The sequence below is a fragment of the Macroventuria anomochaeta genome, assembly GCF_010093625.1.
Source record: "Macroventuria anomochaeta strain CBS 525.71 unplaced genomic scaffold BU25scaffold_4, whole genome shotgun sequence".
In the NCBI taxonomy this organism is placed as follows: Eukaryota; Fungi; Ascomycota; class Dothideomycetes; order Pleosporales; family Didymellaceae; genus Macroventuria; species Macroventuria anomochaeta.
In genome coordinates, this window is record NW_022985365.1 from 1,298,828 (window position 1) to 1,322,548 (window position 23,721).

General features: G+C 51.7%; 11 protein-coding genes across 11 annotated transcripts; 4 read left to right on the plus strand and 7 right to left on the minus strand.

Moving 5' to 3' along the window:
* The first annotated feature begins 6 nt into the window (after positions 1-6).
* Positions 7-1,319, plus strand: BU25DRAFT_407470 (phosphopantetheinyl transferase). Its single transcript, XM_033705542.1, has 2 exons — positions 7-180; positions 280-1,319. The coding sequence occupies exons 1-2, from the start codon at positions 82-84 to the stop codon at positions 1,237-1,239; spliced, it is 1,059 nt and encodes a 352-aa protein (XP_033566024.1). The 5' UTR covers positions 7-81; the 3' UTR covers positions 1,240-1,319.
* Positions 1,320-1,323: 4 nt separating this feature from the next.
* BU25DRAFT_445889 (uncharacterized protein) lies at positions 1,324-2,786 on the minus strand. Its single transcript, XM_033709457.1, has 2 exons — positions 2,342-2,786; positions 1,324-2,237 (listed from the first exon to the last, which is right to left on the minus strand). Exons 1-2 carry the CDS (start codon positions 2,649-2,651, stop codon positions 1,495-1,497), a joined length of 1,053 nt encoding a protein of 350 aa, XP_033566025.1. The 5' UTR covers positions 2,652-2,786; the 3' UTR covers positions 1,324-1,494.
* A 719-nt stretch (positions 2,787-3,505) lies between these two features.
* On the minus strand, positions 3,506-6,390 carry BU25DRAFT_445890 (uncharacterized protein). Its single transcript, XM_033709458.1, has 4 exons — positions 6,247-6,390; positions 5,190-6,195; positions 4,950-5,135; positions 3,506-4,876 (listed from the first exon to the last, which is right to left on the minus strand). The coding sequence occupies exons 1-4, from the start codon at positions 6,247-6,249 to the stop codon at positions 3,756-3,758; spliced, it is 2,316 nt and encodes a 771-aa protein (XP_033566026.1). The 5' UTR covers positions 6,250-6,390; the 3' UTR covers positions 3,506-3,755.
* A 144-nt stretch (positions 6,391-6,534) lies between these two features.
* Positions 6,535-8,502, minus strand: BU25DRAFT_445891 (uncharacterized protein). The gene is made up of 4 exons (XM_033709459.1): positions 8,400-8,502; positions 7,752-8,355; positions 7,162-7,391; positions 6,535-7,006 (listed from the first exon to the last, which is right to left on the minus strand). Exons 1-4 carry the CDS (start codon positions 8,464-8,466, stop codon positions 6,891-6,893), a joined length of 1,017 nt encoding a protein of 338 aa, XP_033566027.1. The 5' UTR covers positions 8,467-8,502; the 3' UTR covers positions 6,535-6,890.
* Positions 8,503-8,996: 494 nt separating this feature from the next.
* On the plus strand, positions 8,997-9,227 carry BU25DRAFT_316776 (uncharacterized protein; the record flags this gene model as incomplete). The annotated part of the gene is made up of 1 exon (XM_033702204.1): positions 8,997-9,227. A coding segment is annotated over one exon (231 nt), but the record flags the coding sequence as incomplete, so codon positions are not given.
* A 1,697-nt stretch (positions 9,228-10,924) lies between these two features.
* On the minus strand, positions 10,925-11,497 carry BU25DRAFT_407473 (uncharacterized protein). The gene has a single exon (XM_033705543.1). It carries the CDS (start codon positions 11,228-11,230, stop codon positions 11,048-11,050), a length of 183 nt encoding a protein of 60 aa, XP_033566029.1. The 5' UTR covers positions 11,231-11,497; the 3' UTR covers positions 10,925-11,047.
* Positions 11,498-11,872: 375 nt separating this feature from the next.
* BU25DRAFT_445892 (uncharacterized protein) lies at positions 11,873-13,097 on the minus strand (the record flags this gene model as incomplete). The annotated part of the gene is made up of 3 exons (XM_033709460.1): positions 12,593-13,097; positions 12,149-12,556; positions 11,873-12,031 (listed from the first exon to the last, which is right to left on the minus strand). The coding sequence occupies exons 1-3, from the start codon at positions 12,671-12,673 to the stop codon at positions 11,873-11,875; spliced, it is 648 nt and encodes a 215-aa protein (XP_033566030.1). The 5' UTR covers positions 12,674-13,097.
* A 342-nt stretch (positions 13,098-13,439) lies between these two features.
* On the plus strand, positions 13,440-15,063 carry BU25DRAFT_418580 (uncharacterized protein; the record flags this gene model as incomplete). The annotated part of the gene is made up of 2 exons (XM_033707882.1): positions 13,440-13,710; positions 13,763-15,063. The coding sequence occupies 2 exons, from the start codon at positions 13,440-13,442 to the stop codon at positions 15,061-15,063; spliced, it is 1,572 nt and encodes a 523-aa protein (XP_033566031.1).
* Positions 15,064-15,210: 147 nt separating this feature from the next.
* On the plus strand, positions 15,211-16,148 carry BU25DRAFT_197776 (uncharacterized protein). The gene is made up of 2 exons (XM_033701074.1): positions 15,211-15,454; positions 15,700-16,148. The coding sequence occupies exons 1-2, from the start codon at positions 15,357-15,359 to the stop codon at positions 15,992-15,994; spliced, it is 393 nt and encodes a 130-aa protein (XP_033566032.1). The 5' UTR covers positions 15,211-15,356; the 3' UTR covers positions 15,995-16,148.
* Positions 16,149-18,106: 1,958 nt separating this feature from the next.
* BU25DRAFT_360532 (uncharacterized protein) lies at positions 18,107-20,451 on the minus strand. Its single transcript, XM_033703672.1, has 3 exons — positions 20,209-20,451; positions 18,984-20,153; positions 18,107-18,932 (listed from the first exon to the last, which is right to left on the minus strand). Exons 1-3 carry the CDS (start codon positions 20,278-20,280, stop codon positions 18,507-18,509), a joined length of 1,668 nt encoding a protein of 555 aa, XP_033566033.1. The 5' UTR covers positions 20,281-20,451; the 3' UTR covers positions 18,107-18,506.
* A 250-nt stretch (positions 20,452-20,701) lies between these two features.
* On the minus strand, positions 20,702-23,707 carry BU25DRAFT_407476 (uncharacterized protein). Its single transcript, XM_033705544.1, has 3 exons — positions 23,137-23,707; positions 21,725-23,086; positions 20,702-21,679 (listed from the first exon to the last, which is right to left on the minus strand). Exons 1-3 carry the CDS (start codon positions 23,385-23,387, stop codon positions 20,896-20,898), a joined length of 2,397 nt encoding a protein of 798 aa, XP_033566034.1. The 5' UTR covers positions 23,388-23,707; the 3' UTR covers positions 20,702-20,895.
* Positions 23,708-23,721: the final 14 nt, after the last annotated feature.

The window sequence follows — 23,721 nt, forward strand, 5'->3', positions numbered from 1 at the left end:
CCTTATAACAGCACCGCGGCAACGTTTTCTTGTGGGAAAGAGCGCAGAACCTTGGGTTATGGTCCGGCGCTACGACTCGACATGACAGATGCAGAACCAGATGCGGGGAAGAGACGCGGTCTCACGTGCTGGCTGCTGGATACGCGGACGTTGTGGCCAGGGGATCGTATCGCGGAGTCGGTATGCATGCACTCTTTTGTACTACATACTGCCAGAAGAAAGAGATAGGCTTGGAAGGGTTGATGCTGTGGTAATGGATCAGACTGACCATCGTACCAGGCTAAAGAAGCTCTCACCCTGATCAGCCGTGAAGAAAGAGACCTCATCCTCCGAAAATACCATGTCGCCGACGCAAAGATGTCGCTCGCCTCCGCCCTCCTCAAGAGATTATTCGTCCACAAGACCCTAGGCATACCATGGAAAGATATCACATTCGGCCGCAAACGCAACCCCAAGCACGGCAAACCATGTGCGCTCCTCCCCGCCCCCCTCCACGGCCCGGCTCCCATTGAATTCAACGTATCCCACCAAGCCGGGCTAGTCGCGCTCGTAGGCTGCAAGACCGAACAGCTGGATGCCGAGCTAGGCGTCGACATCGTGTGTGTGAACGAGCGCAACGAGGGGAGGATGATTGATGAAGAAGGGTTTGAGGCGTGGGTGGATATGTATGCTGAGATCTTCAGCCACGAGGAGGCGTTTGATATAAAGTACAACGTCTCTCCCTTCCCACTGCTTGATGGCACGATGGTTACACCTGAGATGTTGGGGCGGCATGATCGGTGTTGCTCGCGAGGTGAGGAGTTGTCTGTTACGTTGGCGGATGGTGAGGAGCGGACGTTTAGCAGCGATTTGATGGTTGATGCGAAGTTGAGGAGGTTTTATACGTTTTGGTGCTATAAGGAAGCGTATATTAAGCTAGACGGCGAGGCGCTGTTGGCTACGTGGATCCCACAGTTGGAGTTCAAGCACGTTCGCACGCCCAGACCTGGTACGCCGGCGCGGTGTAGTACGCATGGGGTGTGGGGGGAGCGGATCAGTGATGCCGAAGTGTGGTTTGAGCATGCGCATATGAAGGAGTGTCGGGTGGAGATCCAGGCTTTTGAAGAGAATTTCATGATCGGAGTTGCAGCGAAGGGGAGAAAGTGGGAGAGTGGACACGAAGAGTTGCCAGACGTACTTGTGGATTTCAGGGCACTGCATCTAGAGAAGGATGTCATGAGGGTTGCGAGGGAGACATAGAAATGGAGCATAAGGGAGTTGCATACACACTGTCTATTCTGAGCGTTACACAAGAGGAACCACATGAAACCCAAGGTTCGAACTATCGGAGGTAGTCAAATTGTCTTCGATGGATCATTGCTACCTTGCATGTAGGTTGAAGATTACAAGTGATTCTACCAACTGGAACGTTTTGAAAATCTTCAGACCTTATCATTTGGGAAGCCGTTCGTGACCGATGTTTCTAGGTATTGTCGCAACCGGATAAAGCACTCACTATCTCCTAGCAGGAGGCGTCGAAGCGGCTGGCAGCTCACTTGGTCCCCGGCCACCACCGATCTCTATAGGTGCTTGATTTGTTGGAGCCTCTGCCGCATACGAGTAGCGGTCTTTGTTGGCCACTGGCACCGAATTGTATTGATAGTCGGGAGGTAGTGTCGTCGGTGCTGCCTTCCCTTCGCCTTTGGGGACATCAGCGACCTTGGCCTTGTTCTTCCTCCGTTTCAAAAGCAGAAGTATGAGACCGAGGACTAGTATGATGGCTACTAGTGCACCGAGTACGATGCCGGCGATCACGCCTTTCGAGAGGCCAGAGCTGGAATTGTTGGCTGATGGTGGTAGTGATGACGAGGTCGGCGAGGCCGTGGACGAAGTTGCGGAGAGCTGGATCCGCTCTGCAGCATACACAGAGACGTTTGCGGGCACAGTGTAGTTTCTGCCAGGCTTCTTCTCACACATGTCTTGCACCGTCGTGAGGACGTTACCCAAGATCGTCAGGTCCTCGTTCGCGTACAAGCACGTTGCGCACGACTCTGCATCAGAGGTGAAGTTTGCGTTGGTATTGTGCTCGCAGAAGTCGAAGCCTCCTGGGTCCTTCTTGATGTTGTAGTCGATAGACGAGCGAATCTTACTGCAGCTGTCGCTGCAGCGCTGGTAAATTGAGGACGAGCTAATGTTCTTGTTTTCTTCGTTTTCGAAGCGGCCGAAGAGACACCAGTCTACTACGCCTTTGTTGTTGACTGTGACACACGTTAGCGGCTGCATAGCTCTCCACCGTGGGCAGTCGTTTTATGCTATCCAAGAAGCTTTCGACGACAGCACATGAGAGTCCAGTAAGACTTACAGAGGAACCATGTAGTGTCCTGCTCAGTGTACTCCGTACCATTGTCTACAAATGTATGCCGCCAGCCGCTTTTCATCTGGCATTCTTGGCAACTGGCGAATTTGAGAGCGGCTGCGGTTGAGTTGTTGCCTGAGTATTCCCAGTTGTAGCAAGGGAGCATGTCATTGAACGTAAGCGACTGATTCCTCCAACTTGGATTTCCGTCATTTCTGTCAATACACTTCGATGCACATGGTGAATCCGGTGTGACTTCGAGTGCTGAGCTAAACGCAGAGAAGAAGGCCAGAAAGGCGGCAATTGACAGTCGCATGCTTGAGCGCGATATTGATGCTGAATGTGAACCAGACGACAGAGGAATGTTAGATATCGAGGAGAGTAATCTAGATTAGAGAGCGAACAGCTCAATAATCAAGGTTACGCCTTGTAATCCTAACATTCAGGCGGCCCATCCTGTTCCAATTCAACATCAACTTGCGAGCTGTGTCATCGAGGCTGGGGCCGACTTGACACGGCTGATCTTGCAGCTTGTCCTAGTTGAGTTAGACAGCCAACTTCCGAGCCAATCAAAGGAAGACTGGAGCGCAGTGAACTATTTCGGGCCATCCGCAGATGAGCTGCAGACACCGGGCATAAAGTGCCACTAGGGTGTGCAATAATTCGTGTCGGATCAATTTGATGAGGTAATCTACCCCACTGGATACCATCCCATGCCTCAACCCATCCACCTTCATACCTACCATAACTCACTCAAATTTTAAGCCTTTTCAATGATTGTTAATGAAAGTGAAAGCCCCCAAACCCCTGAATAAGACAATATACTCAAATATCCAGATACTGGAGAGCATGCGCACTACTCCTGGCATTTAGATCACTGTCAAAAGGGGGGACTATGGCTGATGTGGCACTTCAACATGATATTAGTGCACGCACAGGGGAGAGGTAGAGACATGAGAGGAATCACTTTGGTGGTGCTCGATGAGTAAGAAAGAAGAAGGCAAAAGAGAAGGGAGCAAACTTGGGAAGCCTTTTACAGTACCTTCAGAACAAGATTCAGGCACTGATAGATGATAAATAACACCACAATTGCAAAGCTCCTCTGCCTGTTCAGGCTGCTCAACTAGGTATAAACCTTGCTCCTTGTTCACTCTAATACAACTTGTCAGTCAAAGAAGATGCTCACATGTATGTGGTTGCATACACAGATGAGGTCTCTCCTGCCAACACGAAGGAGAAGGAACAATATAGCTGGGGTTATAAGGAGCACACTGTTGTCGACTTTGCGCAGCTTGTTCAAGGTCTCCGGATGCAGTTGTGTATTGCCAAAAGAACCACCAATGAGCCTCAGAAGGAGTACTGTCTTGCTCTGTCGCTGATGCAGGTCTAAGTTCGTTGTGGCCGGCGTTCATGCTTTGGCTCAGGCAAAGTTGATCCACGTCTCTTGTTCCCAATGTACGTCGTCAAGCCAGCGCATGAAGTCGCTATCATTCCCAGGTTCGAACAGAGATGTGCCGAGTGTAGGATCGGCTGATCCGTCAATCTCGGTTTGATCGCTCCTGGGTGCAGCCGGACCTGGCCCCAGAATGAGGTCCAGTATCTTCTTCAGGAATGTCTTCCCGCGATGGCAGCTCTGGTATCCATTGGCATCTGGTCTGATCGTTCCCAGGCACGACACGAACACCGAAAGACTTTGTATCGAATCAGATCGATGTAAGGGGAACGTCTCCACTGAAGCAGGCGTAGGATTTCGCTCTTGGTGGAGCAGCTCGACTGCAAGAACTGCTGCAGCAGGGATACCGTGCATGCACAGGATCTGGACGAAGTCGATCTGGAAGTCTCGAAAATAATCCTTGTTGTCCACCATCATGACCACGACTCTGAAGATCTCGCTACAGACAGACAGCAGGCTCGCATTCGGGGTCGTCGAGCCTGAGTGTACCTTCTTGCTCAACGTGCGCTGTAAGAGGAAATGGTGATCCAAACTCGCAAGTCGAATGAAGATGAGAAATAGCAGCTCGAGCGGTGAGCGTTGAGAGCTCCAAGGATCGCTGATGTCGATGCGAAGGAACTCTGGTAGATCATCCCAGGATTTTAGTGCCCGGGCTTCGATGTCTGCAGCACGACGAACAATCTCTTCGTAAGGTAGATAGCCTAGGGATATTTCCAGAATTTCCTCCGTGGCCAGAGCGTTCGTCACTGAGATTCGGGCAAAGGTACTACGCTGAACAGCCCCTTCTTGATTCCATCCCTCCTCATCTAGTTCTGCGATTGCGGCTTGTAACTCAGGCCCTTCAGACATTGTTTGATCATCTGTAAGATCGAGTGGTATCTGAAGACGGCAATAAAGCCGAGTTAGCTTCGGTGGTCGTCCAGCCAAAACCGCAGACGACTTATCATTGCTGTAGGCACAGATGAACAGTCGCTTGCGTAGCTCGGCGATGAAGAAAGGAGTGTCGTCGTCAACTTTGATTTCTTGGTGCAGGTTTGCACATTGCAATGCCGCTGCGAACGCGGAGGTCTTCTTCCAGTTATCGTAACCTGCAGATGGTCAGTAACGTCGACCACAGTCGTGCCCACACAGCAACCACATCAAGTTGCTCGGGTGACTCACCTCCTCGCGAACGTAGTGAGCAATATGCGATAGAGTTCTCATACAAGAGCCATAAGTACAGATCGTTGAGTACGCCGAGATCATCGCAGAAGTCGACGCACATTTTGGAAGCGTTGTGCATGCTTACAGCCAGTGCAGCCCGATCCACGGGAGCTGAGTCGTGTGAGCAGAATACAGGATCGCCGTCTGCGTTACACTATTAGCGGCCTGGTTGTTCAGGGTACAGTGCGAAAGATGTACCTTTAAGAGACTGCGCTACAAGCGACACTAATGAAACAAGAATACCGATCACTTCCCATCTCAGATCGGCGCCAGTTACGTTCGCGCAGAACTCGCGAGCGGTTGTTTCCCGCTTCAGTAACCGCGACAAGGGCTTCGAAGTGTTTTCCCAGATCTGCGCAGACATTGCCTGAACATCCGCAGCTTTTGATGACTCGAGGACATTGTGCCACGTGGTCCATATCCCATCCAGGTAGATCTTAACCATAGGCTCAATGACAACAACGCCTCCGGCGAATGAGAACCACTTGTTAATATACTTCTGTATGGACGAGAGGTCTTTCAATAACAAAAGCACTGTCACACCTCTGTCAATATGTGCCTGTAATACTCTGAACCCAGTGGACTCTGGGGGTGAAAGGCCAATGTTGGGTTCGTTCTCAGCCAGCACTGCAGAGTGACTGATGAAGGAGGATCCATTCTCAAACCCCTGTGCGTCGGTACGGACAAGGTGATTTACCGACGGCTGGCGAGACTCTTTTATCACCTGCTGCGCTGCAATATAGGCCAGTCTACTCTCAGACTGGTGGCTTGGCGATTGCATGACAGAGGTTGCTGTAGACGCTGTGAGGCTGCCTTCTGACTGTACTAAGCTGGAGAAAGGTAGAAAGGTTGTCGGGCGATCGGTACGTTCGAGATGTGCAAGGTATGCTGCGGGTACAGATGTGCGCCCTGTTCCGGATAGAGGCTGGTACGAAGTCCTTTTGCCTTCTGTACTTGACAAAGTCTGATCTGACTGTGGTGACCGCTTTGTGGCCGACTTTGTCAGAGGCGCAGGGTGGTAAATACACTTGTCGGTCTTGCCTCTCTTCAAGCATCTCCCGCAGTGTGGCATCATATGATCACACCGAAGCTTTCCCTTTCGGCATGGCTCGCACGCCTGCAACTTGCCGTTGCGGCGGTATGTCATGTTCTGGTGCTTCTCTATATGTGTCGTCCGTAGACGAGCGGGGAAGAGATTGCCAGTCTGCTTCTAGTTAGCAGGGCTCAAGAGGTAGGAAGAACGCTGTACTCGGACCATTGTGATTTCGTTGCGGCTGTAGAATCTAGCGCCGAGAAGGGTCGTGAAGTAGAGCGGTCGCGGTGGCTGTCGCACGTGACTCGTCTTAAGCGTAGACTTTCAGATCATCTCTTTGCAATGATCTCTGTTGCGTGCATATCTGCTGGCGACATCGATCGATTGTGGTCGCGTCGATGTCGATGACAAAGGTAGGTGCCGGCGTTCGAATTCCGAACTCCGTACGCGGCTTCCGCATGTCGTTTTAAGCGCGTTGCCAACGCCGCTTTTCAAGGTCCGTCTACGACGCGCTTGCTACACTCATTTGTTACACCATCATTTACCTCATCAGTAGGCAAAGACCACAATCACCACAATGTATGATGACGCAGAGCTCTCTAGCCGTTGGCGCCGGTCTTCTCGCAGTAGCCGGCTTAGATCGCTCGCTTTCACTGTACGCCTTTAAGGGAGCCTGGCGTTCCGAGAGAGAGATTGACCAGCTTTTCCCTGGCATTTGGATGCGTTCGACGACTACATAGCTTCTGCCGGATACCAAATTCTTGCCTGCAACGTCTGTTGGCTTCTACGTCATAGTAATACAACAGCTATCGAAAATGTCACAGCTTCCTACGGCAACCTGACGGGTTCACACATTTGTTGAGAGGTCAAGAAGATTCATAGAGTCTGCTTAGTGGCTGTAGTATGCATGTTTGTTGCGGTTCGTGGAAAGTGCGCAGACAGGGAAAATCGAAGGATTGAACTGGGGTTGTATTGTATGAAGCTACAAACAGTATGTATAGGTGGGCGACAGTAAACAACGCTAGTGCAAAGAAGCAGTCACCCTCATGGCAGGTGAAGTACACCAGGCAGGAGTCATCCTAGACCGTGACAATGTTAGTATGAGTATACTCAGCGTTTCGAGTATACTGCTCGTACCGAGCATATTGATTGTACTGAGTATACTGTTCGTACCAAGGATACTGACGCAGCCTAACTGTTCGGGTCGATCAATACTACAGATCCTCGGCTCCTCTTGTATCGTTGCATAGTCCTGTTCGTTCAGTGTTGTTGCGGGTTGCCCTTTGATCGTAACAGACAACTGCAAAGAGGGCGCGCACAGGAGGACGCTGTGGGCGTTGCGGTGAAATTGGACACAATTCCCGCACCTGCAAGGTAGAAATAGAGAATGCAGAAAATAGCGAAGACTCTGAGTAACACTATAAAAGCTTGCAAGCTATAGTTCTATAGCGTGGTGTTGCGTAACGTCGTTGCGAAAGCGTGTTGCCGGTGTTGGGTGGCCGACTCGCTTGGGTGGCCGCCGACTCGCTTATGAAACATGTTATAGAGGAACTTTGTTGCATAGGTCTATAGAACACTCCACCAAGAAATCTTACGAGAATAGCTTTTGTGTGTGGCTCTACAGCCTCATTTTTGCAAAGTGGTGATGTTGATAATGGGTGCGCGTTGCGCGTTGCACGAACATGCGCATTGCGAGCACGGACACGGTAGTGCAAAAGATAGCTCACAATGTCTTCACCAACGTCAGAACCACATCGTTCACGCCGGTCTCTCCGCTCTTCCCATTGTCTAGCACCAAAGAGCATGATTTGAAACCAATCTTCTCGTAAAAGCGCCTGCCGGTTGTGTTCCACCGGACCATGTCCAAGTGTATTCCAGGTGCGCCTTCTCGTCTCACTGCATCAAACAGTGTGTTGATCAGAATCGAACCCCACCCTTTCCTCTGGAACTCGGGCAGAATATCGATATGCATATGCGCCGGGTACCTCTCCAGCTCTCTTGGCCATGCTTGTAGAGCACTGCACTCAGCGTGGTGCATTGCATGTCTGAAGCCTTTGGTCTCCTCCTTCTCCATCAACGGGTCTTCAGTCTGAACATCAGGCCTTGGAACTTGATGGGGGTCCACTGTGGGAGCAAATTCCTGCCGCCATCTTTCTGCAAATTTTGTCGTGTCGGCTGTGCCAATGCAATAGCCTACAGCGCGTTCGTTCCCATCGTCGAGCACAAAACAAGTAGCGGGTGTGAGGCTCACGTAACCTCTGTACCAGAGATAAGAACCAATTGTACGCGTTGGCTCCCAATCCAATGTGGGCTCGATCGTGACGAAGAACTCTAAAGTGATGAATGGGAGGCTGTCAAATCTAATATTCCTTTACTTACGACGTGAAGACCGTTCTCAAAATCTCGGGCTGAATCGTAAGGTCGCACAAATGGTACAGGCATGGTATCAGATACCTATTGCTCAATATTGGGCGAGAGGACGTATGGATGGGATATTGCTCTACGGTCTCAAGTGGTGCTTATGAATTGTCCGACTGCCCAGTCGACAGAGGATATCCGGGACGGAAGCCGGGTTGCAGGCTTACACTAGGCCACATCAGCACTGCGGGGCAGTCATGAATACTCTCGGCATAGACTGGTTTCTCAGATATTCAGCCAAAAACGCAAGCGTATGTTCGAAGTGTAAATCTGTATGTGTTGTGTAGAGCGGAGGATGAGCGACGCTCGAACCCTGGAAGAAGACAAATTCGATCAGTCCAATTTCAGCCTAGGCGACTCAATCGCGCTCAAGAGTTCCTTCACCGCACGCGTTGCACACGTTGTCTCTCGCGAAACATGTTCGGTAACGATGGGGCATCAAGCTCCACTCATGATCTGTGGGATAGGGCGATTGATTGATTGATTGATTGATTGGTTTAACGTCCTATCTGAGTCTAAGACTATGGAAGACGCTTCAATACACATAGATTGTGATGGACCAACTCCTGCAAGAACTGGTGGATCGAATCTGTCGCAATCTCGATGTCCGAGACCTGAAAACTACGCTGTTGTTCTCCCGGAAATTCCAATTCTTGTCAGAGAGTTATTCTGAAATCTTCACCAGGAGAGTTTTAACCACCTCCACTGCTCAAAAGTTCATCAGTACCTACACCAGCCATCGACTTCTCTACCTCTGCCAGGTGGAGTTCAGGCCTACTCATCCAGCCTTGAGGCTGACGAAAGAGAAGATACAGTGTCGAGAAACCGAGACTAACATCCGCTTGAGAGACGAGAACTTCTCTCGGCAGATCCAATTCCTTTTCACGACTTTGAAGACTGCGGAGGAGCGCGCGGGAAAATGTGCCCCTAGTCGAATACGACTTACAATGTTCACTCCCACAAAAGTGATCGACAGTAAGATGTGCTTGCACCGCCGGTATTTCAGCTAGCGTGTCCATCTACTATCCGCTACTACGCTTCCGGAGATACAGTCTATTCGTTCTTCTGAGGTATTTCACGGCACAGCAGTCAACAAAATCGACAAGATCAATAGAACGCTCTTCAAATTTAATTACCGTGTACTCCTCGATCTGGCTACCAATTTCCCAACCTTGAGTATCTTGGCTGTAATATCGGTGGAGACGAATGGACACCCTCATTTGAGGATGAGGTGGCACTGCACTTCATGGAAGAGTGAGTACACTGGACCCCAACGCGACCCACGCCACAACTTCACCAAGGCGTTCAACAACATCATTCTGCCCAAAAATTTGAGACGGTTGCGGCTGGACTTTCTCAACCCACTGTCCGAAATTGAAGGTCATGACCAAAGACGCTCGATGCCTGACCTCATCAGCCCAGCTACTCGAGATCCCTTCAGCTCCAGTATTGAGCTCCTTGTGCAGAACCTCCGCAAGCCCCTGCTCAGGGTGGTTGCAGACGAGAACTTATTTTCTAATGGGTATCTGGGCTGTTTCGCCAACATTGAGTGCCTCGATGTCATGTTTCATCCTGTCCACCCTTCTGGGTCTTGGTATTTCCAAAGGCCGGAAGGAGAAGATACATATACGGTCGGCTACCAAATCATCTAGAGCGGTTACCCTCCTCTCCAAGAGACCGGAGATGAGCAGAGTTTCGGCCACCGTCTAGAGGACGAGGGCGACCGATGGTCAATTACTGGGCCGGCCGAATTCCGCGTCGTTCCCATCGACGAAAAGCTCGTCCCACTCTTCACCTCGTTTGTAAAAGCATCTGCTACGATGTCGAAACTGAAGGAAGCAGCACTCTGGTCCCATGTGATGTAGGAGCTCGGAGAGCGAGAAGTACGTTATGAGCCTGAGGATCTCATCCATGCGCCAGGAGCCGGACAGCCTCTTGGATTCGGCATTCAATACCTTCGGCCAGGAGAGAGAATCTGGTATCTATGGACATGGAAAGATTATTCGGCTTCACGATAGATCTGGTGGAGCGTTGCCAAGTGGCGCCCGGATGCTACGCTACACGCGTTGTGTAAGGACATTGGGCAACGGGACCATGGAGATGACCTGATTGAATATTGGAGCGATCCGCAATATGGCGATTGTCTGGTCCACCAAAACTGTTTCATTGGCATGAACATTCTGGGATAGATTCGGCTTGCCGCTTGATCGGTATTCATCTAGAGATGAATCTGCAGTGTCGTCCCTTCAGGGTGAACGAGCAGACATTCAATCTTCCCCCTTCAATGAGTCGCACGTAGCACACCCCTTCTCATTCCATAGTGACGGCTGGAGGTCTCCAGCTAGTATCACTGGATTACTCGTTATGAACAAAATACGTTGTAGTTCTTAGGCCCTTTATGAAGGCAAGATTATTCTACAGTTGCGCCTTGAATCGCTTCGATAGTTTGGAAAGTCGTAAATCTCTATCAGGCTGCTTTACAATATGATGAGAATCTCTTCAAATGGCATGGAAGATCTTGATAGGGTGTTAAAGTATAATACGGCTCCAGATCGCCTTGTTCCCTGTCCATATAACACCTAACCCACATCATCCTCCAACCTGTTTACCAAGGTTTCTTCCAATCAGCGACCATCTTGTACGATGCCTCCAAGTCCTTGATGTTATTCTGGAAATCTGCCAAAATCTCCTTCTCTTCCTTCTTTGCCTTACCATCATTCGCAACAGGCTTGGCCTCCTGGATCCTCTTTGCCATCAAGAACTCCGCCTTCAGACTCTCGGATACCATCGTCTGTATAATGCTTCGCCTTTGCTTTGGCCTTGTCAAACATGCCATCCATACACGTGACCCACTTGGCCTTCAGGTTTTGGACCTGATAGGCAGCAAAAGGAGTGGGCTGGCCATTGTGGACGCTGTTGCGCGAGTTAATGGGTAGCTCTTTCTCGATAGCTTCGAACCGTTTGCTGATACGCGCTTTCTGCTTTTAAGTGTCGCTTGGATGTCGGCGTGGGTATGGTACCTCGGAGCACCGATAATGCGGCGGACGCGTTGGAGGGTCTCACGTCTCTTGTCAACAGACTTTCGTATCGGTGTAGATCGCTTCTGTGTTCCATAACTACAATGATGTGTCAGCGACATCGAAACTCAGGGGGGCGACTCGCTTACGTTGGCCTTGGTAAGCGCATTTGTGTTCTTCTACAGCAGGATAAATTCGTCCTTGTAGTTGTTATTACTGGGCTACTCGGCTGCCATGCTTTTCCGCGGAGCCAGCTTCCTGCCGTTTCCAACCGTGAACGTAACATCGTTCTCTAGAGGTGCCCACGTAGCGTTGGAGTACTGACAAAAGTCAACCTTTTTGCCATTCATTGCCGGAACGGGATGAGTGAAGAAATTGTAGGTCTTCCTCGTAACGCCGTTATCGTCCTTGACCTAGTATGCCGGCAATCGGTTCACATAGTCTAGGAACCCAGTGATTGTCTGCCATGCAAGGATGTGCTCCGATTCGTACGTGGTAAGGGGCTTCAGCGCCTGTTTGTCAAGAGGTCCACCCCAAGTGTAGTCGGAGCAAGGGTCTGGAACCTTCCAGCCCTATGCTTTGGCAGTCTTGATGCTACTATAGGAAGGATAGTTGTCTGCGGTGAGCTGCAATGGAGAAAGGCAATCAGTCAAAGTCTTTTGTTATTAAGTTGATCTTCTGAGGCTTACCTTGATGTCGCAACCAGTCCCCGACTTGGCCCCGCGCTTGACAATTAGATCATGCAGGTCGCGAGTTACAGAGCCCATATCTTCGAGGTCACGACGTTCGGGAAGCTGACCCACCGTGTCTCGACGACCAATCTGGGCACATTTGTTTGCGAAGTTGGCGGTAGTGGACGCAGCTACGCTGGACGACGACTTGGTGGAGGAAGCTTTGAGGGACAAAGAGGGCTTGGGTAGCGTAGCAGCTTTCGACGTGTTTGGAGGAGTGACTGCCTTCGATGTCTTAGGAGCAGCGGGGTTTGTCGTCTTCGGCTTGGGCTTGGGTTCAGCGTCTCCAACAGGACATAGTACGCTAATGTGAGGCCCATCCGCGTTACTTATCACTCGATTCTTGGTTTTGTTACCAATCGATCGCTCAAATGTGGGTCATTTATGGGTTGTAAGCAGTACATTGACTCCGGAGGCCGATCCTGCTACATTCCCGAGAACTGGAGAGCTATATCGAGAAGTTGTAGAGTATTGACATCCCATTGCCCCGATGGTCCGTGATTTCTAAAGCCATGCCCTCTTGATCTCATTGACCTCTGAACTCTGCATTCTGCTTGCACGAGCCCTTTGGCATTTGCTGTACGTTTAGTGAACTCCGATCGAGCCAAAGTATGTCTTCTTGGAGTACTTTAACTACTATTTCTCTGAGGTATATAAAACTGCCAACGCGACGTCAAGGTATATTAGGCCTGATGTATTTAGATATAGCGACGGAGTGAGACTTGAGGGAACGACTCGAGGGATAGAGACGAAATGAGATGGCACGTGCACCTGATTTACCCTGCCGCCCCATGCGCCCAAGGTCTGTCTTGCCAAAACGAAGCTTTCCAAACATTTCCCGCAAAATTTCGTTTGGCCTCTCGGGCGAATTCCGAATCGCGAATGCACCATGCAAGCGTGCATGATGTGTGGCAGTGTGGTGCCTCAAGATCGGACTCGATGTGGGCGCTTTAGCCTTTCTGGGTGTCGTAAACAAGCTTCGATGGCGCTAAACGGCAGGAGTGACATCATAGTATACTGCAGCCACAACACAAGCCGTTATGTGAAACTTGCTAGACGACATACCGATAAAACAAGTCCTCGCCGCTTACCTTCTACATTTCAATCAATCTCGTCGGTCCTTTGCTTCTTGACTTCTCCTATCCTTCAGTCAATTGCTTGAAGCAGTACAGTCCACCAGTTCATGCAATTGGCACGCGATCAGCACGCGACTGTACCCGGTTGCCCCTATCAACAATAACAGAACAACATGGTCCCTAACAGAAGCTCGCAGCGCGCCCTGCTGCTGAGCGCGACTCTGGGCCTCGCACACGCCATAACTCTGCCAGACCCAACTGCCGCACCCGCAAAGGTCGAAGTCCGAGCACCCATCGTGACTCCCGCGGCGATCCGGTTCGACGACAGATACAGCTACGTTCAGAGACGGAACATCTTGGATGATATCAAAAGCGGAGTTGAAGGTGTAGCCAAGTCTTGGGGAAGCGTCCTTGGAACCGATCTGCCGAGCTTCTTCACTGATGGTAAGCTTTAGGTATAGGCTACGCTAGTAGAAGCTTGTGCTGACCGAAGTAGGCATCCCTGGTTGGTTCGAAAATCTCCCGACCGGTACCGATGTTATGTCAAGCTTGGGCATTGGTGATGACGACCTTGCTGCGATACCCACTCAAGTCCTCAACGTCCCACCGTACGCGAACTGGACCGACCAGGGTTGGAACGTACGTCTCCACGGCAATGTCTACAAGATTCCAAACATCTCGCAGTCAAAGATTGATGATCTCGCCAACGTCTTCTTGATCGACACAAGCGTGGACAAGCTGCCTGACGACGAGAAGGCCAACGCTCGTAATCTTACACGATCGATCTTCGTTGTCCAGCAAGGCGATGAGAATGTTACCATGACACTCGAGCCTGCGCCCATGCAGGGTGGTGATGGTGAGCCCGGAGGCGGCAATGCTATCACACCGCCCGGAGGCAACCAGACCATCACACTGCCATACGAAACCACCCCTGAAGGAGACTTCGATGTCTTCGTGCCAATTCAGAGCAACGGTCTTCTGAACGGTAACGAGACCGAGAACGTGCAGCGCCTCAACGTCCACACCAACGGTACCAACACTGGCAATGCCACCGCATTCCTTGTTCCTCCCACAGGTATCACTTTCATCTCGGACATTGACGACATCCTCAGGGTGACCAAGATCTACGATCCTAAAGAAGGTCTCTTAAACTCTTTCGCCCATAACTTTACCCAGTGGATGAACATGCCCGACATTTACCGCAACTGGTCGCAGACTCTGCCCAACAATACGCACTTCCATTACCTGACCACCACCCCCGAGCAGGCCACTCGCAACTACATGGACTTCATCTACAAGACCTACCCTGGCGGTTCCTTCGACACACGACCCCTCAACTTCTCTGACGTCAAGGCTACTCTGTCCATCCGCATGTACCTCTTGCAGAAGATCTTCGTGACTTTCCCTCAGAGAAAATTCGTGCTTGTCGCCGACACCTCCAATTCCGATGTTATGAAGGACTACCCTCAGCTCGCCCACGACTACCCCAACCAGGTGCAATGTATCTTCCTGCGCAACACGTCGTCCACCGACAGCAGCGACTGGTTCCCGTACAACACTGAAGGCTTCAAAGGCTTGAACAACCGCAGCTACATGTTCTTCCATGTACCTGACGATCTGGCAGGTTTGGACATCGCCAATGGACAGTGCTTGAACGAGTCGATCCAGCAGAACGTCACCTTCTCAAGGCAGGCTGAGATTCTTGGTATCCATGGCGGCGCCGGAAGCAAGCTCGCTGGTAGTGCCACCATCAGCTTCGTAGTGGCGCTGGTCGCTGCTATGCTTCTGACTCTCTAGAGCCAATATTTCTTTACGGTATGAACGACTGTACATGGTTAGGTGTTTGGGTTGGATAATAGCAGGGCTCAGGCTTCCTGGTTTTAGCGGCATCGTCTACTTTTTGAGCATTCGCATCATTCATAGCGAATAGATCAACACTGTTACCCTCGTGTTCTGTCAGATGATGCGAACGATAATGATAGGAGCAACCTACTCACCAACCCAATACACTGCCCATGTTCAAGACAGGTTTAGACCCCGACAACTGACATCAGGGGTTTGCTGATTCTGATTGTGAGAAAAACTATTACATGTGTAACAAGATACAACACTCGACAGTACTTTCAAGATGGCTATGGTGGACGCTGAACAATGCCATCAGCACAAACGTGTGCCTTCAAAAAGCATTGTAAGTCACTCCTCGCCATTCACAGCAACATATGCCCAAAGTCCATTACGACGACCGCTGGTGGTCTTGCATCGCTCAAACCAAACAACTCCTCCACACAGCTCTTCAGCATCTTAAGCTCAACGATCGTTTCCGTGCACCGATTGCTTGTGTGGATGCACCTACTTCCAACTCAGTCAAGTAAGACGCGCCACTGGAAGCCCGTGAAGATGACGAGAATCACTGACAGTTGAGGTGAGCGACAGTGCACTCGACAACTATGAAACTACTCGCTGTGCAGCTGATTCACCGCCCGTCTCTCCGACTTCCCTCCACGACCACCCACGTCGCCACAACTTGCATATGCCGAGCGCAACGACAAGATCCTGGATCCCTCCAGCATCATCCTTCGTACTTGTCCAGGCAAGTTCAACAACAACGCCGAAAGTGGAATGCACGCAAACCCAGGTCAGGCGACCAAGAAGTCACGAGAGGACAAGATTCGGCTTACGCAGTATAAGTGTAGGTATGGTACTCACAGGGTGCTCGATCAACTGGTAGATAGGCCGTCGCTGGAGTTGTGTGGTTGGCTTGATCAGCATCGCTCAGTTAAGGATCGCAAGGAGCGTTTTCAGCTGTTCCAGGTGATGGGACGTGGTGCTAGCGAGGAAACTAGAGAAATGTGCTGTAAAAGTGAAGTGACAGAAGGTGTGCCTTTTTGGGTTCGAACCGCGATTGCCAGATTATCTGATAGCATAAAGCACGAGGCAGTGGACAACTTCCTCACTCAAGCACCTACCTAGTTCTCAAGTTTAAATAGCTTGGTCCAGCGTCCCAGAATCGTGGCACTCGTGTGAACTGAGATGGCTCATATCATAGATGGTAATTTCTGGCTTACATGATGTGTTCTTGAGGTGAATCTTGCCCTTTGCGGAGCATTTGTACTGCGGGATGAATATTGGTAGATCTCAAGCGAAACAATAGGATGAGGCAGTGTAAGCAGATGGATGATATCGCTGATGAATAACAGTACGGGAAGACTATTATACCGTTCAACAAGGTTACGTGTCATCGGCGAGAGTGAGTTCCACAAGTACTTTCAGTGACGTTTCAGAGGTCCGGGCCCTTTCTTAAGGTGAAGTAATGAAGTGTACGTCTGCTGTTGATATCGGCGTACATCTCCAATGTCCACCCATCCGCCTGCACCGATATTCCGTGGAGACCATATCAGTGTCTGACTGTGATTAGCCAAAGCCTAGTGGTATATGGTGCGTGGATATTGTACCGTCAGATCTGATGGTGACCGACGTGGAGCTCCCAAAGCCTGAGATGCCAGATCTTAACATCGGACACTTGAGTAGAAGGTTCAAACTGGAAAGTAACAGCATCAGAAGGAGAGTGGCGAGCGCCAAGATAGCTTCAATCAACCAAGTAGAGCCAGCATCTGACGCCATCGGAACGTTTGAACCTAGCGTTTGGTCAATTACGGGTCGACCGTAGTTTGACACAATATGATATTGTGTAGATGTACGAAAGACTGCTTACTGGTGTTCACTATCATTGGAGTAGCGAGGCTCTAGCAAGTGAGCAGTTCAGCTCCCTGTGGTGAAGTATTGAGGATGTGTCTTGCAGGTTCAGCAGTTGATGCTGAACTCCAGAAGCAGTTCTGCTTGTTTGAGTTTGAGCTTGATATGTTCAATTTGATGGAATGGATGTCGGATTGTGATGCTCGACAGAGTGCAGCTTGGGACGGGACAGTTTGATCATATATACCTATAGCAGCCTTGCGGAGGTGCGACAGGGCGAAGTGACTGCCGAAAATAAATGCAACGTGCCCCTGGCAGGATTGACGGGCTTTACCTCCTTGAGACAAAGAGGACCTGGGCGGAAGCAGCAGCGCCAGAGCAGCTAGAGCTCGGTTCCAAAAAAGCCCTGGGACGCCATAACGGAACCAACCACGGTTAGGGAATGATGCGAAGCAGATCTCGCATGATTGGGTTGGATATCAGTAGTAAGACTGAGAGGGACAGGCGTCTCGGGCTTGCAGCACAGCATGCAAGATGATTCCCCGGCACACATCCACCCAGCGAACTCCCACGCCACCCGTCCACCTGGTCAAAACTCACCGTCGAGTAGAACGACACCATTGGTCTCTGCGACCAAGCCTCCTTATGTGAATGAGTTCTCCCACAGTCTAATTCGATCTGATCTAGAGGTCCTTATCATCGTTGGTTGCACTTACGATTTTTGTCTTGTCAGCCCCTCATGATCACAGTGGTGATGAAGTGTGCAATCTGAAGCCGGCCGAAAGCTTAAACGCGTAGCGCTGGCTCTGAAGAGAACCCAGAGAGCCCGTAGGATTAGGTATTCAATGGGCAAGATATTCTTGACCTGATGTGCAGGGAGAACACAAGCGGGATCGCGTGTGTTGCAAGCAACAATCCTGTTGCGCAGACGAAGCGTTCGGACGGTGGGGCAGCGCTGGCCGCACGCTGACATCATGAGTACTTCGCATTTCTGCACCGTGAAATCTAGCAAAGATAGCCGCTAAGCTTTTAGACTCGACCACTAGCGAATTGATCGTATCGATGTCGAATGTCGTGCCATATGTAGTCAGCGTCGTTACTCAATTCAATTCCTTTGGACTGCGTTCTGTAGCAGATTGATATATGCCCCATGTGATCAAGTGCAGGTGTTCTAGTCTTTACTTTTGTTCCAAGTCACTCGAAACCGTGATACGGCCAGACAGGAATGTAATCGCACCAGTATGTGCCTAGACCAACTTCGCAATGTGGAACGCCTTTCAGTGAACTTTCCTCAGCTGCAGGGTCGTCCAGCTCCAAGGTGACGAGTGCATGCTTTCTTAGGACGCCGTCTACGGCGAACCAGGACCCGAGATTCGAACAGCTATGGGCTACAGGTACCAGCGCATTGCTTCGTGGGCATTATGCTAGACTGTGGCACGATCACTGCATCGCTAAATTCAACCATTCCCCCTCGGTTTCCTCCAGGGAACCCATTTCAGCATGCCCCTTGCTATTCGCACGAGGTGCCCACGCCGTATCCTCGATCTCTAATCCGAATCATCGCTACTAGGCGGATCCTCTGTCGGTGGCCTCCTCGAATGGCTCAACGAGAAGTCAAGGACATCACTCTTCACGCCCGCATCCACAAACTTCCTCAGACACCACCCAATCTGCACCGCTGTGCTCTTCTCATTACCTAGTGGATCTATCTGCCGCCCCTTGACGAAGATGATCTGGTTCTCGCTATCTTCGCGGTCGTACACACGATCTGAGGCGCCGAAAGCAATGATTGCCAGCTTCGAGTTTCTGCCCTGGAGTTTGGCGTGCTTAGTGCTGGTTTCGAAGCCTTGTTGCGCGAGACCGGCGAGGAGGTGTTCGTATATCTTGCGGGGTAGTTTGCTGGACGATGGACGTGTTGTTGGCCATGTGGTGACATTGAGGGTTACGAGGTTGGGGAGGTCGCCGAGGCAGTTCTGGAAGAAATCAGCATGCATTCCAATGTGTTGACAGACGGGTGAGTTTACCTCGAAGTTGACAAAGCTGTCGTTCTTGGGCCGAACAACGCTTACATTCGGGAACGCCATCGAGAGTTGTTCAAGCAATGTGCAGTCTTTACAGATCTGCGAAAACGAGGCATAGTCATACACCAGCTCGTCATCACACTCGTCGGGCGCCCTCGAAGCATGTACGCTCAACTGCTTGAGCGTCTTGCCATGGCGTACAACACCGGCAGATTCAGGCAAGCTGTTCACACTTGAATAGTCTAGCGTGAGAACTTTGATGCCGGAGACGAGGCACAAGAAGCCATCCAGCGCGCCCAACCCATCATTCTCGGCGTTATCTGTGAACTTAATCTCCAGAGTCTCAAGCTTCTGAGGGAGTTTCGTGCTCTTGCTCAGCTCTGCAAACAAAGCATCGGTACCAGTGCAGCTGAAGACACGGATGCTCTTGACGGTGCGGAAGTCGATGATCTTGCAGTACGTTTCTGCTGCATATCGCAGACCAAGCTTTTGCAACGTGATCTCCTTTAGCGCAAGAGGTGTGCACTTCGCGAAAGGCTGCATGTGGCTGAACATCATAGAAGTGATCAGACCAGGCCCCGTCGACGAGTCGTTCAGTTCCCTCTCTGGTATCGGCACATCGCTATCGTCGAAACTCGCATGTAATGTGATCTTATCCAGATTCGATGTGTGCTTCAAGATGAAATGGCAGTAGTCGAGGACCTCTCGAGAGTCTGGATATAGACCGATCTTACGAACATTGGCGAATTGTTCCTTGAAATCTGGAATCTTCTGCAGCTCGTCCAGTACGTTCCTGTCTAGAGCGATGCTCTCCGCCCACTTCAGGCGCTTCTGCTTCTTGTACAGCAACACCAGGTTGTCACCTGAGAAGGGCGACCACGGATGCCATGAAAACTTCTCGAGTATGTTCTCCGGCAACAGCTCCAGTATCATGCGCACAGCAAAGTTGGCCTGGTGTATCTGGTTGCATTTATCGATCACATCCGTCAGGTACAGGTCGAGCTTGCGAATGTGTGGCAGACCGATGTTCTTGGGGTTGAGGAACGCCCCAAGGCGTGTGTCCTTGCTCGAGCCGACATCGATGGTGACATCGCGGTAGAGTCGGTGGACCGTGATTTCGCGGAGTTGCCTGGACGTGAGACACAGGCTCTTGAGATCAGTGGGACGGTTGATCTGCGAGGCGCTTAGCCATGCGCCGGCGTGGTACAAAAAGCGTGGTACTACTTACGTGGTCGACGACCAGCGTCTTGAGATCTGTCGGGAGGTTTGTGAAGTTCGGATTTGGAATTTGCGGAGACATGGTCGCTCAGAGTCGTGTTCGTGGAGCCTGGAGCACTCTGCGGTTGCGGCGGCCTCGGAGGTTCCAACCTTTGTGAGAAGTTGGGCGATTGATACGACAATCGTGCTTGGAGCGCGTGGGTGCGTAGCAATGGGTTTGCTGCCTGGTCAAGTGAGAGAGGCTCAGTCTGACTGGTAGCGGTGGGGGCTTTAGCTTCAAACAATGTGAGAGAAGGCATTGGTGAGCACTTGCGCAGCAGCACAAGGGACCTTCAGCCTCACCTTTAATGCCGACTGCCCCACTTTGAAGCTGGGGTAAGCGCATCTGGCTAGCTCCCATTGGGTGGGGTCGTCTGCAGGGTGCCGTCACCGGCGGGCTCGAGCACAGCCATGAGGCGCTCACCTTCAGTGCTTACCAGTCGCTCGATCAGGCCATGTATAGTGTTCATAGGGTCAATTTGTAGTATGGTTATCTCATGTATGCATGGTTGGGTGCATAGACGCGCATATGGCCGTACATGCAAGAGCGCTCTCAAGATATCCAGGCGATAGCCAAAACCATATGTTCATACATCCCCAACCAGAAACGCCAAATGCCAAACCCCACGCTATGCAGGCGAATCAGATGCTGCCAAAATCATGCCTCTCCATCAGTGCTGTCGAATCCGGCCAGCAGCTCTGCCTCTAGGGCGTCATCGTTGTCCTCTTGAAGGTCTGGTGCGACACCATTCTCCTCAGGCCCTCCCTTCAGGTCATCTGCTGGTATTGCTTCTGTTCCTGTTGCTTCTGGCGTCGGTAGGCCGGACGACTTTTCTGCGGTGACGACATTTGTGAGGGATGTCACCCGCTCCATTGTGCGCTTTTTCCGCCGTTGCAGTCGGGATGTGTTTGTGACACTGCTGTCGCTCTCTTCCGCCTCGCTCCCATCGGTAGTATTGCCATTGGTGCGTTTCCGCTTCTTCTGATTCTTGCTAGAAGTCGACGCCGTGCTGTCGTCTGAACGTTCGCTGTCAGATTCTGATGCATTGTCACCATCTGTGTCGTCGCCGTTCATGAAGTCGGCTAACTCATCATCCACGGATTCCCAGTTATCGGCAGTCAGGTTGAGAGTCACTGGCGAATCAGCAGGATCGTCGGCCTCCTCTTCGCCTGACGCGTTGATGCTATCGTCCTCGAACGGCGAGCCCCCGCGCTCAGCTGGGTCAACTTCGATGAGATACGGTGTCTCGTCAACGTGCTCCCATCTTGAGCAGCACTGGAACATCCACTCGGGATTAACTATCTTGATGTTCTCGTAGCGTGCAGCTTTCTTGACTTTGGTCGTCTTTCGGTCGGGGTTGGCAATGACATGTGTCGTTCGTCGGTTCACGCTGGTGGATACTTCGGCGCCGAAGCTCTTGATCCAAAGCGCAAAGTCGGATCTGACGTTGTTAGCAAGGACCAACTGACAGCAAAGTAATACTCACGTCTGGACGTCAACACCTAGTGGTATGATGCCCGAAAACACCACGACGGCATCGCCAAGTACTTGCTCCTTGATCTCCGGCATCAACTCAGCAACATCAGGGACGGAGTCGTTCAAGCGCTTCTTTGGGCTCCTCTCGCCCTTGAGTGCGGCGACCCGCCCTGCCGGTCCGACGGCCTTGGACCTCCTGTACTGATCGTAGAAGGCAGCGTGTACCCGGTTCAGATTGTTCTCAACGATTTCCAGGCCTCGGTCGTCGTCGTGCAGGATACTGTGTCGGTGTTTCGGAGGCTCAGAGTGCTGTAAATCGCCGTGGGCTGCCACATCTGGTTCCTCACTAGCCTCTGCCTCCTCGTCCGCCTTATCTTGCATAAGCTGTTGTTGCAGCAGGGGTCGCTCTGTCTGCTGCGCAATTATGACTCTCTCTTGCTCCTTGGTCTGCTCGTCCAGGGTCTCGGGAGATGCCATAGATAACAGCTGTTGCTCGAGTGCTTCCCCAACGCCATTGGTGCCTTCCGCAGGTGCAGCCCCAGCAGACTCGCCAGCATCGGAGGCAGCCATGGGTGCATCTTCTATCTTCTTGACGGGAGCTGCGAGAGGTTTTGATTGTGTCACAAGCTCTTGTTGCTTAGGCAGAAAGCTTGCGTTGATGTCGCCGGCGCCGGGGAAGAAGTTGAAGACGGGTACACGGACAAGATGGGGGCTGTACTGCCAGACGTCTGCCCTGTCATCGATGATGACAACCATAGAGGTGTTGTGGTAGAACAGTCGCTGCAAGCTCTTCAATTTGTCCGTGTAGTTCTCGTCGCGGCTGAGGATGCGGTCGCCAAAGTACTTGCGCTCGGGGTCGATGATCTTGCACACTGCTTGCGCATATGCGCGAGTCGCCATTGTGTAGACGTGCATCTCGTACTTGCTCGACACCCTATCGAAGAAGTCCTTCAAGCCTGGGCGCATCTTGACGTAGTACCAGTTCGCTGCCACGTTCGAGACATTGTCATCAGCGAGCTGGAAGCCCTCGACGTCCTTGACCGCCTCGTGGTTAGGGTTCTCGGGGTCGGCCTTCCATTCAGCGATGGTGCGCTCGCAGGTCGTGTGGATCACAGTCTGATCAAGATCGACAATCAGTGTCAGCTTCTTCGAGTTCAACAGCCGTCTCTTAGTCTCCTCCTCGCCGCGCAGGGCTTCATTGTGGCTGACGAGCAGGGCGACGTTGTCGTGGGTCATGTTGACCGTCGCGCGGTCTGTGTTGCGCGACTGCGTAAGGTGGTCGACCTTCGTCATGTCCTGGCCGCACTCAGCGCAGAGGCCGCCGAACTGGATCTCGTGCGTGCATGGCTCCTCAATCTCGATGATCTCGGTTCTGGACACATTAGTAGGAGCGCGAAAGCAAGGGCAGCGCGTGTAGCTTACCCGGAGCGCGCGATGACTGCGCCCGCTCCGATGTACCAGCGCGATATCTTCCCCTCAGTGCTCGCATTGAAGTGAGCTGTGAACTTCTTCTTGACGGTCTTCTCGTCTCCCCATTTGTCTGTCTCCGTCACCGTGCTCTCGTACGTGTATGTGAACAGGCGCTCCGAGCGCTTCACGTCATCGTCCGGCTTCTTCAGCAGCTCGAGCACGGTGATGGGATAGTGCAGACCCGGGGGCGATAAGATCTTCATTCCGCGTGGAGGCTGCGCATGCGATTGTGGGCGTGGGCGTTGTCTTTGGGGCAGTCGCGTCGCGCAAGTCGGCGCATTCGGGACGGTTCCGCGGGAGCTAAGGGGAGCTTGGGTGCGCGTCACTGGAGCAGACGGAGCTATGGCGCGATGCGCAAAGTAATTGCAGTGACAGGAAATCGATGCGGGGGTGTTCGCAGGGTGCAGGCGCGCAGCAATGCAGTACGACTGTTGTGGAGAAATCGCGTAGGGACAGGGATGTTGCGGCTCGTTGTGTGTGTAAACCACCGTTTTCGCAAAAGCAGCTGGAGCTCCCAAAGAGGGGCTTGGAGCTTGT